Source organism: Schistocerca serialis, chromosome 2 (assembly GCF_023864345.2).
Source record: "Schistocerca serialis cubense isolate TAMUIC-IGC-003099 chromosome 2, iqSchSeri2.2, whole genome shotgun sequence".
NCBI lineage: Eukaryota > Metazoa > Arthropoda > Insecta > Orthoptera > Acrididae > Schistocerca > Schistocerca serialis.
Window position 1 is genome coordinate 829,758,178 of NC_064639.1, and position 13,786 is coordinate 829,771,963.

Sequence of the window (13,786 nt, forward strand, 5' to 3'; positions counted from 1 at the left end):
GAAATAAGTGTGAAATTAGATGAAACGAATGTTAATTCCAAGGAAAAAAATTTGATCCGACTATTATAATGATGATCTGCAGTGATCTTCCGCCACCATCCCTTCCCAACCTGGTTCTTTCTCTCTCCTGCTTCCAAGGGACCTGTTGATCACAGATTTTGATGAGTCTTAAAAAGCCGTCCTCTTACGGGGAGTGAAAACACACGTGGACGAGGTGCTGGTGACGTCATAGCGTGGAATTCCACTTTCCACTACACTGCCGATAGCGAAATAAAGAATCTGGCGTGTCATATTTTTACCTCGTGGAAAGGAATTAGGTCAGTAAGATGTGACATCGTTTTTACGTCACAGGTCGCCATATTTTATGGCGTTAAACGTCGTATTTGGTGGATAAAGTACGTGATATGAAAATAAGCTCTTTCAAAGCATCAGCAGATATCTCGAAACCGGATATGTAATATAATGACAGGAAACTACATATCGGTAGGTAAAGGCTTCCTGTAGTTGGTTTTAGTGTTATAACCTGTATGTTACGAAAGTATACCATGTCAGTGCTACGGCACAATGATAGCCTATCACAAGGGTGTCTTTTTGGTACAATTTGCATATTAAATAATAACGTTCGTAGATAGAGTCTGTAGACAGTGTATACCATATGCGGAGGCGTGGGTGCCATGTCGAAGCCATAGCGCAGTTAGTAGGTGCTGTGAGCTGTGAACAGAAGGGTAGCAGATTCACGTTCTCCTCCAAATTTTTTTTCACATTTTGTTTTGTAAATGATTCTGGGTCTTTCTTTTAACGTAACAGAGGTATTATCTGCAAAAGTCGATGTTATTTATTATAAGTAATGTATCTGTTGCAATTATTGTCGCAAATGCCAACGACTGGTATGTTTCCTCCCTGGTCAGAATTCATAATATGATTGCCAGTCTACGTCAGAAAGTGAATCCAAGTTACACAATGAAATATTTTGCTATTACGGAACTTACTGTAAAATATATGTATACCTTTCTCTTATATGGAGTGTAGCCATGTATGGAAGTGAAACATGGACGATAAATAGTTTGGACAAGAAGAGAATAGAAGCTTTCGAAATGTGGTGCTACAGAAGAATGCTGAAGATTAGATGGGTGGATCACATAACTAATGAGGAGGTAGTGAATAGAATTGCGGAGAAGAGGAGTTTGTGGCACAACTTGACAAGAAGAAGGGACCGGTTGGTAGGACATGTTCTGAGGCATCAAGGGATCACAAATCTAGCTTTGGAGAGCAGCGGGGAGAGTAAAAATCATAGAGGGAGATGATGAGATGAATACACTAAGCAGATTCAGAAGGATGTAGGTTGCAGTAAGTACTGGGAGATGAAGAAGCTTGCACAGGACAGGGTAGCATGGAGAGCTGCATCAAACCAGTCTCAGGACTGAAGACCACAACAACAACAACAACCTATCTCTTGGTTTTTTGGGCTGCCTCATGGCTCTATCTTGCTGGGATTTTTTTTCTTTTGTGGTTGTGAGCAGCTTGGAAAAAAATCTCTTCCACTCAAATGAAACTACGGAACGAGCCTACATACTGAAACTATGTGGCGAAGCGTGTTGCTTCAGAGTGATGGTAGTCGGTGCAACGTCTTGAATATGGATTTTATGAATGCGCAAACTGACATTAGACACTACACGTTAACTATATTCAATTTAAAACCGAAATTGGGATGAGGACACAACTGAGTTAGCGAATAACTTCTACTGGTATGTTTCTCAGATCATTGTACAGCATTATGTAATGGTCCTTTACCAGAAGTTTGCTGTTCATGCCACCGATGAGCCCAGAATCATCTTTGCTGTTTTCTCCGCTCTTCTTCGACAGTCGCTGACAGGGCTAATGCAGCTATTGACGAGCCAGATGCAGCCGGGAACTGCTGCTGGAGAGAGCACTAAGGACGAGGAGCACGTTATGTTCTGTGAGGTGTAGCAGGTCGTTTTAGAACGTGTAGCAACCACGACGGACAACACGTTTGGCGTGCTTCGCGATGAGAAACATGTCTCATGTGAAGACAGCGTTTAGGTAATGCTATTATGTAAATTGAAAGTGGAGGGAAAGGAATGGAAGGGATTACTTATGTCATCTGTATCGGACATTATGCGGAATCAGCGTCGATGAGTGAATATGTGTATCGAATGGGATTCGAACCCGGGATCTCCTGCTTACTATGCAGGTGTGCCATCCAGGACACAGCGTTCATCGCAACTGCAAGGACTGCTTCTGCACGCCTCCCGGCATATTCCCACCGTGTGCCACCTATCCGCAGTCCCTACCTTATTTTAGGTAATGGTCCGGTTTAAAGGTCAAGTAGCACAAACTGCCATTTGATGCGGCAGTTTGAGGGAGGCGCCAGGTGAGTCCAAGTGTGAGATTTGTGTACAGCAGCGAAAACTGACGCAGACGAGAGACTGTGCAAGGGAGATGGAAAAAGGGTGAGGCTATGGGGGGAGGGGGAGGGAGGGAGAGGAGGGTGACAGATGAAAAGTCGCTTTTGTATAGAAAAATGTTCTCGAACCAGTCCTGCTTAGATATATTGCTGAGGGACCAGCCCTGAGTAGCTTTTCATACGACGGCCCCTAGTTTCTGAGAAAATAGATGTGGAAGTCTTATGCATACTAGTAACGCTACACTATGTTTCGACTGAATGGGTATAATGCATGGGCTAAGGCTCACGGCTGCCGCACTGGCGGTACGGGTTCAAACCCTGCCCGTGTACCTTTTCCCTTTTCTCAGTTTCATCATACAGAATATCATTAAATAGCACATGTCACACAAAATTATTCAAAAACAGTCATTTTCACCATACTTATTTCATTAATAAATCAAATATACAGTGAAGTTTCTTCAAATGTACATTGCGTTTGTTACAGAATAGATTACAGAATCGTCTTGTTCGCTTTCGCTGGAACAGAATCCCGTCGGTATTTGTTGCAGAAGCAGGTGAAACACAAATTCGCAGAGCACCATGCACCCTTAACGAAAGTCATTGCCTCACAGACACACAGATTTTTCAGAAGCGATACCGTACAATACAGTTCGTTTAAAACCAAGTCGATTTTTCTTTCTTCGACCAACTTCGATGCAAACTACGTGTATTTGATCATTCCTGTGAAAGCAGGTGCACTAAGCTGATGCAGAATATTTTTATGGAACCTTCCCTTGAAGTGATTTCTTTGTTTGTATTTAACAAGTTGGGAGCATTTTGAATTTTTTTGGGAAAATTTCAACCTACCTGTAAAAATAAACATCACGCGGTTGGCAAAGTGGAGCACACTTGGGCGGAATAATTTTTACGGTGCAGATACAGGCTTGTCTCTCATGTACTAAGATTTGATCATAAAGTGTCTGATCATTCTGCTCTCCCCTCGAATCAATAATGTAAAGATATTTTTCTTGTCCCACGTACAGAACAATGGTAGACTTCAAGAACTCTTTGCACAGCTCTTTGATGAACTTCCCTGATTTCGAGCAGGTCACAGTTACATTTTCTTAATTAATTAATTAATTTATTTATTTCATGTTCCGTAGATCTCGTATTGTGAGTATGTCACATGAGATGTGGAATGAGTCAAACATACAAAACAACAAACATACAAAGAAATACAAAACAGTCTTCATTAAATGTATAAAAAATGTTCTACATAACTGCATATAGTTAATACAAAGTTTAGAGGAAAAACCAATATTGTACATATAACAGCAGATTTCTTTGAGTGTTAATACAAAATTTCATGTTTTAATTTTGAGAAAAATTGCAAGCACATTTCTTTGTTAACAAGATGGATAATTCTATCTAAATGCTATTTCCCTTTTTGCATCATAAAACTCTTTTAATGTATAAACAGACATATTTAACAAATATTCCTTTAGTTTTGCTTTAAAAAGAGATTCATTTTCTCTTAAACATTTTATCTGGTCAGGGAAATGGTTAAAAATTTTTGTTCCTGACCATTTGAACAACTGTCAGGTTCTTAAGTTCACAGTGAGGATTGTCTTCCCTCTTGTATTATATTTGTGATAGTTCTTATTTGATGGAAATTGTTCAGGGTTCTTAATTACAAAACACATCAGCAAATATATGTACTGGGATACAGTGGTCATTATTTGCAGCTTTTTGAAAAGGTTACGGCATGATGTCCTAGGGGGTACTCTGCACATAATTCTAATAGCCCTTTTCTGGGCCACAAAAATTTTCTTTGCCAAAGCTAAATTTCCCCAGAAGATAATTCCATAACTCATAACAGAGTGAAAATACCCATAGTATGCGGACTTCATAGTGGGTAAATCTCCAATGGAAGACATCATTCTGATAGCATACATAGCCGAGCTCAATTTTCTTAGGGCCTGTTGTATATGGAACGACCAGTTCATTTTGCTATCAGTATGTACTCCAAGAAATTTACACACATCCATTCTTTCCATTGGTTGATTTCCACATGTTACATTTATTTCTCCCACTTTATGAGACAAGTCATCAACTATTTTTGAACAATCTGGCTAAATTTCCCAGAGTAGTCTTTCACACATAAGAAAACGTAAGAGAATATCTTTTTTGACACAGATATAGTGTACTAGCAATGACTAATCTTGTTCAAGCCAGTTTTCGTCCGTGGTTGTACTGTACGTCAATTGGGTCTGGCAGCCGCTTTGATTGGTATTAATTACATAAGCGAAGTCAAAATTAGGGATGCATACTTTTGTCTGTATGTGGAATCCTTCCACAGCAGTTAATAATTTCTCTATTTTGTAATAATTTTGTATAACATCTGCTATTTAATGATATTTTGTAGGACGGAATTGAAAAAAAAGGAAAGGTATACATCCAAGGTTTGAACCAACACCGACAGAGTGAAAGCCGCGAACCTTAGCCCATGCACTGTGCATGCTCGATTAAAACATACTTAACATTACGAGTATAGGGTGTATGCATAAAACTTCAACATTGATTTTCTCATAAACTACTAGCCAGCTACTCAGGAGAGGTCTCTCTACAACATATCTAAGACTCATCAAAATCCGTGATTAACAAGTCTGATGGTCCCCTTGTTAGAAAAGGGGATGAGGCAGAGGGAGGAGGAGGGAGGGGGGAAGGTGGGGGGAGGGAGGAGGGGGAGCGGGAGGGAGGAAGGGGGGGGGGAGAGAGAGAGAGAGAGAGTAGGAAGGAAGGGGGGAGGTGCTCTTTTTAAGTGGCAGACCGACCGATGTTGGGTAATTGGTACAATACTGGGAGGAACAGGGTTCAAATTCTATTCGTGGATGGAGGCGAATACTGGGATAGTACCTTTGAAAATGACATGGCCAGTTTACTTCCACAACCTTGTCCACTTCGAGCATGTTGCCCCCCTCCATTCTTCTAGAAGTAAACCCTCTGCTCCATCTGTAGTGGGTTTAGTGTATTTCAAACTTCCCTGATAAGCAACTTCACTTAGAATATCTTTAAATTCTTTCAGTTTTATGGTTTTCATATAACTCACCCTAGTAGAAACAAATTTAACCATCAAGAAATAGGACCTCTTCTCTTGTACTTCTGGCAGCAGTGGAGTGACATTTGTGTCCACATATGCCGGCAGCTGGCAGTGGATATAGGAGCAGCAGTGGAGTGACATTTGTGTCCACATATGCCGGCAGCTGGCAGTGGATATAGGAGCGTGGGCAGTGAGCCACCTGGAGGAAGTGTCCACAGAGGGGGTGGCGGCACTGGGATCAGCGCACCAGCCCCCGGGGGCGGTCCTGCTGCCCACAACAGCGCTGCTGCTGCAGCTGCAGCCGCCTCCGGCCAGGCAGCTACTGGATGCGGGCGCACTCGTCGCCCTAGGATCGGACTTCAATCCCAACGCGCACTGCTACGCCATGGTAAGTCAAAGTCTAACACACACAGTAATCACAACACAGACTGCACTCTAATACAAAGAAAAGCGCCACGAAGACTTATGCGTATTGGTCACAAATCGATATTCGTACAGCTATCTACAGAAAATGCAAAACTGTATACTTTGTCGACTGACAGATGAATGTGTGAAGCTGCAGGGCAATTTCACCACACATTAGCAAGGACAGTAAACAGGGGACATGTTGATAATGGCCGAGCAGTCTGAGTCGCCATATCACGGATTGCGTGGTCCCTCCCACTGGAGGTTAGAGTCCTCCCTTGGGCATGTGTGTGTGTGTTGTTCTTAGCATAAGTTAGTTTAGTAATTTGTAAGTCTAGGGACTAATGACCTCAGCAGTTTGATCCCTTAGGAATTCACACACATTTGAACATATCGATACTAGGGCATAAAGTCTTAATGAATTTCATTCCGTAGACTCAGTTGGACAGTAACTATGCCCCACAGATAGCCGTGTAAACAATAGATGGAGATGTCAGCATTGGTCAGAGGAGGTGTAATTGGGCTTAAAGAAGCTAATTGGAGTAATCAACAAATCACTCAACATTTGGATAGGAGCAATACCACTACTCGATGATGTTAGCACAAATGGTGAACCTTGGCCAAACACAGCATCAATAAGGAAGTGGTCGACCTAGAAAGACGACAGAGAGGCATTCAGAGCCCCAAATTTATCATTGTCAATGATCTGACTTGCAACTGGTGCTTCAGCGACCACAAGGACCACTAACAGGCGGCTCGCACAAAGGGGGCTGAGCTCACGGCGCTACTTGCACTGAGTACCATTGACCTTTGCATAGCAATAAACCTGTCTACAGTGGCATCAGGCATGTAATCTCATTGACTGGAGTAAAATTGTCTTTAGTGATGAATCCTGCTCTGAACGGAGCCCCAGTGACCAGCAAAGATGTGTCTGGAAATTCACCAGCCAGTGGAGGGCATGCCAGTCTGCCTGTTGCCTGCCATATAGCCTGACAACCACATATGAAGGTCTGGAATGTCATTTCTTTTCATGGCACAATCTCTTTGCTTGTCACTGGCTGGAGTGGCTGAGTGGTTCTAGGCGCTACAGTCTGGAACCACGTGTCTGCTATGATCACAGGTTCGAATCCTGCCTCGGGCATGGACGTCTGTGATGTCCTTAGGTTAGTTAGGTTTAAGTAGTTCTAAGTTCTAGGGGACTGATGACTTCAGAAGTTAAGTCCCATAGTGCTCAGAGCCATTTGAACCATTTGAATCTTTGCTTGTCATCTGCGGCATCCTTACAGCACAGCACTGCATCAATGATGTTATATGCCCAATTTTTTTTCCTTTCATGGCAAGCCATCGTTGGCTTACATTTCAGCAAGATAAAGCCTGCCTGCACATGGTGAGAGTTTGTCCTGCTTGTCTTTGTGCTTGCCAAATCCTACCTTGGCCAATTAAGAACGTTTGGAGCATTGTGGGCAGAGTCCTCTAACCAGCTCAGTATTTGGACTATCTAACACACCAATTGTCAGAATTTAGCATGATATCTCTTAGAAGCACATCCAACAACTCTAGCGACCAATGATAAGCCAAACTGCTTGCCATATGGCAGGCGACAGGCAGGGTAGTATGCCCTCTGGTGGTTGGTGTGCCTGCAGACACACCTTTGCTAGTCACTGTGGCTCACATCGATGCAGTATTTGCTGACGAAACGTGCCGAGTTCGAGTCTCGGTCCAACACACAGACTTAATCTGTCAGGAAGTTTTGTATCAGTGCACTGTCCTCTGCAGAGTGAAAATTTCATTCTGGTTTGTAAAATACAATGCCTGATAATAAACATGAAGCCATCAGGAGATGAGAAGAAAATAAAATGAAACTTTATGGGTTGAGAGCGTATGTCATGTTATTTCGGTAATTACAGAATCGTGCCAAATTTACAAACAACTTGGCAATATGAGCTCACTTATCACCATGACATTGCGCCCCCTCTGCCCTGAATGCACACAGTGATCTGAGGCAAGATGGCCCACAACTATTGTAATTGGACCTTGTTATCGTATTTACTGGCACTAGGACGATGTTCATGTCTGAACTAATTGCACATGTGAGCTATTAGGCACAGATCTTGGGGTGTTGCTGGCCACAGGAGTACCTCAGCATCACACAAACAGTTTGTAAAGACACATGTCATGTGTTCATGAGCACTGTCCTGTTGAAAAGCTGCACCACTATACTGTCGCACGAGAAACTCGTGGGGATGCAGGATGTCTGTGACGTAATATTGTGCCACTAGAGTTCCCTCAGTCATTACCAGCTTTACCTGAAATCATACTTGATAGCTCCCCACTCAATGACACCAGGACTAACACCACTGTGTTTCTCCAAATATTGCAAGAATGAGACTTCTTACTTCTTCCCAGATCATAATCACACTCACCGATGACAGTCACCCAGGGTAGTGCAGAACAGTGATTTATTGCTGAACACTCTGTGGTGCCACTCATCAGCTGTCCATTTTTCTGGTAACCATATGCAGCCATACATGTTATGATATTAACGGTAATTTATGAATGTGATGATGTTTCCTGGTGTGCTGCTGCTAGCCTCTGACCAATGATTTGTGGTGTTGGCTGACACAGAGTGTTGCAGGGAATTCATTACTTGTTCTCAGATGGCAGATGCAGATGTGAAGAGGTAATGATGTCTGGCACACAATACGGCCATCATCTCTTGTCGTGGTCAGAACGACCTACTGGAACCTTGACAATGAGTACATCTACCCCGATGTTCATATGCAGTCCAACATCATGCCACTGTTAAATCTGAATACTTCACTGATCTGGATACTGTATGATTCAAAAGCCAGCCAAATGAATGTCCACAATGAGGCCCCTTTCAAACTCTGTCGCCTGACGATGTTGACGCTCCTTATAGACGCTACCAGGCCTGGTAACAACACTAATGCGCTATGGTGGTGATTCTACCTGTCACAGAGAATTGCAACTCTACTCATTTACAAGCCCACTGATGATGTGTACATCTACAAACTTACAATGACATATGGGAATGTCTTTTGGTTGCTTCACTTTTTTGTCAGACAGTGTAAAATTAAAAGGCTCAGAACCCATAAGTGGAGGAACATACCTCCAAGTTACAACGTATTTGTGGGAAAATATTTGCAAAGTTATTTTTTTCTTTCCATCTTGCCCCAATTTTTCTGTCAATGAGGTACTGATCTGATTTAACAAAAAATAAAATAAAATAAAAAAAAGAACTTACTTTCTTTTTACATGGATCCAATATTTTTTAAATATCTTCATCTTTTTGGACTTTGTTTGTATGACATTTCTGTGATTGCCTGTTCTTATTGTGAAAGCCACTTTGTTTGCCACATAATAATTTTGCACGGATTCTGTTTATTTGTAAATTCTTACACTTCACTCTATTTCCCAACACATGAATAATTTTATTTAATCAAATCAATTCATCTTCAAAAGATGACAGTGCTAAAGATTCTTATGATTGTAGTTCCGCTGCACCTGGCTTTGATGTAGCAGTAACTGTGTAATTTGTTTCATTGGTGTGTTTACATCACGACAGTTCTTTCTTGAGTGACAGTTGTGATAGTATTCATAGACTGGATTGTCTTCACCTAAATACGAGGGCATGCTGAAATGTAATACCTCCAAAATTTTTACATGGAAACTGTTATAGATTTTTAAATAAAACAAACATTATTAACATTCTACATCTGTTTTAATTTTTACATGTGCAATAAATATTGACACATGAACATGGGTGAGCAGTTGAATTGAAATACACACATTGTCACAGTTGAGCAAGCACATATAATACGCAGAATGGCACTACCGCCACACTACATTCTTCTCTCACCAAAGAAGCACATACAGAGAAGAGAAGCATACATTAGAAACCCTTGCCTTCTGAGTGCTCTGGAAATGGCGATGAATTTGAATGATGGTCACCACATTAAGTAAATCTAATTACAACACTTCCACTTGATGGGCATCATAAGAGCATAATTTATCACTTTCACATTGCAGAAATACATTATTAAACATAAGAATATAAATGAGACAAAATTTAACAGGCAGGTAGTCTAACATGAAATAATACTTATTTTAAATCTAATATGTCTCTGAATCTCTCAATTTTCATACCGCTACAACTTTTAGTTAAAATGTCCACAGCATTGTCATCAGCTGAAACATACTTAAACTGAAGAAAACCATCCAAGACAATCTGCTGACTTTATGTTACTGCACTCTGAAATGTTTGGTTCTTTCTGATACTCGTTGTTTCGTGGTAATCTCAATGGCACCTATGTTGTCAGCAACGACCTACAGGGGTAATCTAGTAAATTCATAACACTTGGTCTCATTTTAAAAAATCTACAAACATTTCCACCTCCTTACATGCCTTGAACATTGCAGTGTATTTGGCTTCTGCTATGGAGGTGGCTACCGTGGATTGTTTTTTACTCTTCCAGCTGATTGCTGTTCTAGCTAACAAACCTGCGTACCCTGTTACAGATTTACTGTCAGCTCGGTCATTTGCCCAGTCAGATCAGATCAGAACAACTGGCATTGAAACATAAGCTCAAATCTTTAGTTTGCTGCAAGTAGCGAAACACCCTTTTTACTGTGGCCTGATCAGAAACACTTGATTTAGAGCTAAACTGACTCAGCCTTTCTGCAACAAAGGCAACATCAGGTCAAGTACAAGTGGATGTATACCACAAACAACCGTCTGCTCTTTGGTACAATTTTAGGTCAAATGGCTCATCACTCTTATTGTCACCAAAATGTTTGTCGTTACATGGTGTAGTTATGCCCTTGCAGTCATGCATTTTAAACTCTCTCTCAATGTGAATGTAACTAGTTTGGTTTAATTTCACTTGCCCTTGAGACTGTTTAATCTTAAGTCCTAAAATGAACAACATCTCATCCATTTCTTTAATGCTAATGTGAGATTTCAAAACGTTCTTGAATTTTTCAATATTCTCTTCCCCACCTATTACAACAACATCATCAGCATGAACCCTAATGATCAAATGGTTAGAGAAGAATACACAAAGATCCTTTTCACGTTGTTCCAATCCTAACTTTTTCATCACAGAGCAGAAAAAATCATCCCAGACCTTAACCTGCTTGGTGAAGTCCATACAAACTCTTATTCAATAAAAACACTGTATCCCCACACTAAACAATTTTGATTGCTCCATGAAAACATTGCAACTTATGGGGCTACTAAGATAAGCAGTTTCTACATCAGTGAGCTTGATTTTCCGTCCCCTCAGTACCACAATTGCTGTCAGAATCCTCAAGTTACTTCATCTCATTACTGGGCCGTAGCTTTCCCAGTAATCTACTTCAAATACCTGGCTATAACCCAACGCTACTAACCTTGCTTTAAATTTAGTAATCTCACCTTTTCTGTTTCTCTTTGTAGCAAACACCCACTTACTTCCTATAACTCGATCAACTGTCGACAAGTTGTCGTGTATTGTAGCATTTTAGGCTACTCATTTCTGACTCCATGGCTGCTCACCACTTGTCCCTATGAACTGAGGCTAATGCCTCTTCTACTGATGAGTCAGATGGATTCTCTTGACACATGGTAGCAAAAAAACATGCAAAGAGATATGAACCACACATTTTTGGCTGTGCCATCCGTGAAGACTGTCATAACCCTACTTTACTATTTGCACTAGAAATTTCACTTTCCAACATGATATCACACCCCTCACACATACCACTATCTCCACTGCTGGTAACTACACTGCCTTCAGTGCCGTATCCATCCTCTTCTCTGACCCTGGATTGGCTTCCATCTCCTCTAACAGCTGTTGGCTCAACTGCATTGTCTGATACCGGTTCTGCACTCCTCGGTGGTGTGTTGTTGCCATCTGTTGATAGATCAAAAAAGATCAACCACACCATATTGCCATTGTATGCTGTCACCTCACTGCTGTGTGGGTCAGCTGTTGCCATCTGTTTCATGATTACTTCCCTTGAAAGACACAGTTCTTTGTTAGTGTAGCCTTCAGAGGGAATACTCTCCCATCAAATATGACACCTGTTCTAAAAAGGATTTTTCTTTTTCCAAGACTTCACAGATGATATCCTTTTGATCCTGCTTCTACTCCAAGATAAACAAATTCTTCTGCCTGTTCCCCAAGTTTGTCAAATGTCAATGTGCTTGTCCAGACTCTGCAGCCAAATGCTTTGACCATTTTCAAGTCTTATTTAAGTAGTCATTTCTGCTTCCAGACTTCATACAGGATTTTTACACCAAAGGATCTTATTGGGCATCTATTTTATATGTAGCAAGCCAACATCAGAACTTCTCCCCAAAAGTCGTTGAGAAAACCGCCTTGGAATAGTAGACACCTCATAATGGATATAATTATTTGATTCAGATGTTCTGCTTTTCCGTTGGACGGGAGGGGGGGGGGGGAGTAAACTGTGCTTGTCTGATGTAATATGCCCTCTTTCTTGAACAACTGTTCATATTTGTTGTTGTTATACTCAGTCCCATTGTCCAGTAGGAAACTTTGCAGTTTGCTCCCTGTCTCATACTCTGCATGTCACTTAAGTTCCACAAATGAGTCAAACGCATCACTTTTCTGCATTAGCACTTTCACTACCAAATACCTTGAGTGATCATCCAGGTAAGTAACACAGAAATGTGCTCCAACAAAGGAGGCCTGTCTAATATTGCCCACATCACTATGTACCATTTCTAGAACATTTTCAGTAGTAGTTCGGCTTGGTTTGAAAGGCTGTCTTTTCATTTTTTCCATGCACGCACGCTTCCATTTTTCTTTATACTTAGTGACTCCATGTATTTTGGATATAGCTTCTCTGTGTTCAAGTCTTTAGTACCACAAAATTTCTGCCCATCTGGCTGTTGCTTCATTTTTCGCTAGTTGATATGTTTCATCATTGTGGGGAATAACTGTATTGTTACTCACTTTGTAATATTCACAGTGCACTAAATAGATATTGCTGCCTGATGATCTTCATCTCAACACTTCCTTCTCACCTTCTTGGTTTGTTTGTGATGTTTATTGTGTCTCTGGCCAAACTTGTGTTGTTAATTACCTCCATCTTGTGCTGTATATGCTTTGGCTTCTTCTTGGCTCTTAGTGGACTTCAGATGTGGTTCCAGGTGTTCCTCTTCTAATTCTAGCCTGTTGATGACAAGGTCTGTGGTCAATCTGTCTTCATCTCTTTCTAAACTTCTAATGAGGCTTTCACACTTCTCCAGAGCTAGCCCCAGAAGCATAAAGCCTAATGCTGTTTTGTCATAACAGGTAAAGCCCCCTGTTTCACTAATCTATTGGCAGCCAGTACCTTCACTACATAGTCAGCCATAGTCATATCATATTCTTTCTTCATATTTACTAAGACCCTCATCTTGAATAAAGTGTTAAGTAGGCCATTGTTTCAGTGTATTTTTTCCAGTTTCTCCCACACTTCCTTTGCTAGTTTTAGAGTGCCAATCACCTATAGGTAGCAGTCTTCAACCAGCATTAGACTGATGGACTAGGCCCTCTCATTTTCCTTCTTTTTCTCCCCATCCAATTGATTGTAACATTTTCCAAATTGGGTTCTACGACATCCCATGCCTCACAATGTTGTATCAGTGAACGAACAAAAATTGACCATGCGAAATAGTTATTACTGCAGAAGTGATCAATCCTCATGGATGGTTCAATCACTCTGAATTGTTTCATTCATTGTCAGCTAAGGTAAAATGTCAGATATGTCATCTTCATCTGTTCTTGTACCTCGTGTTCTTTTTTCATCGAACTCAAACAAGCTCACACCATCCATGCACTGGACACATGGCCTGTTGTAATTTT

General features: G+C 41.1%; 1 protein-coding gene across 2 annotated transcripts in view; it reads left to right on the forward strand.

The window, feature by feature from the left end:
• Nucleotides 1-13,786, forward strand: part of LOC126458096 (probable imidazolonepropionase) — a 189,412-nt gene that overhangs the window by 130,787 nt on the left and 44,839 nt on the right. For both annotated transcript variants that reach the window (XM_050094918.1, XM_050094919.1), the window contains exon 7: nucleotides 5,668-5,892. In XM_050094918.1, the coding sequence (XP_049950875.1) occupies nucleotides 5,668-5,892 (225 nt within the window). The remainder of the gene's footprint in view (nucleotides 1-5,667; nucleotides 5,893-13,786) is intronic.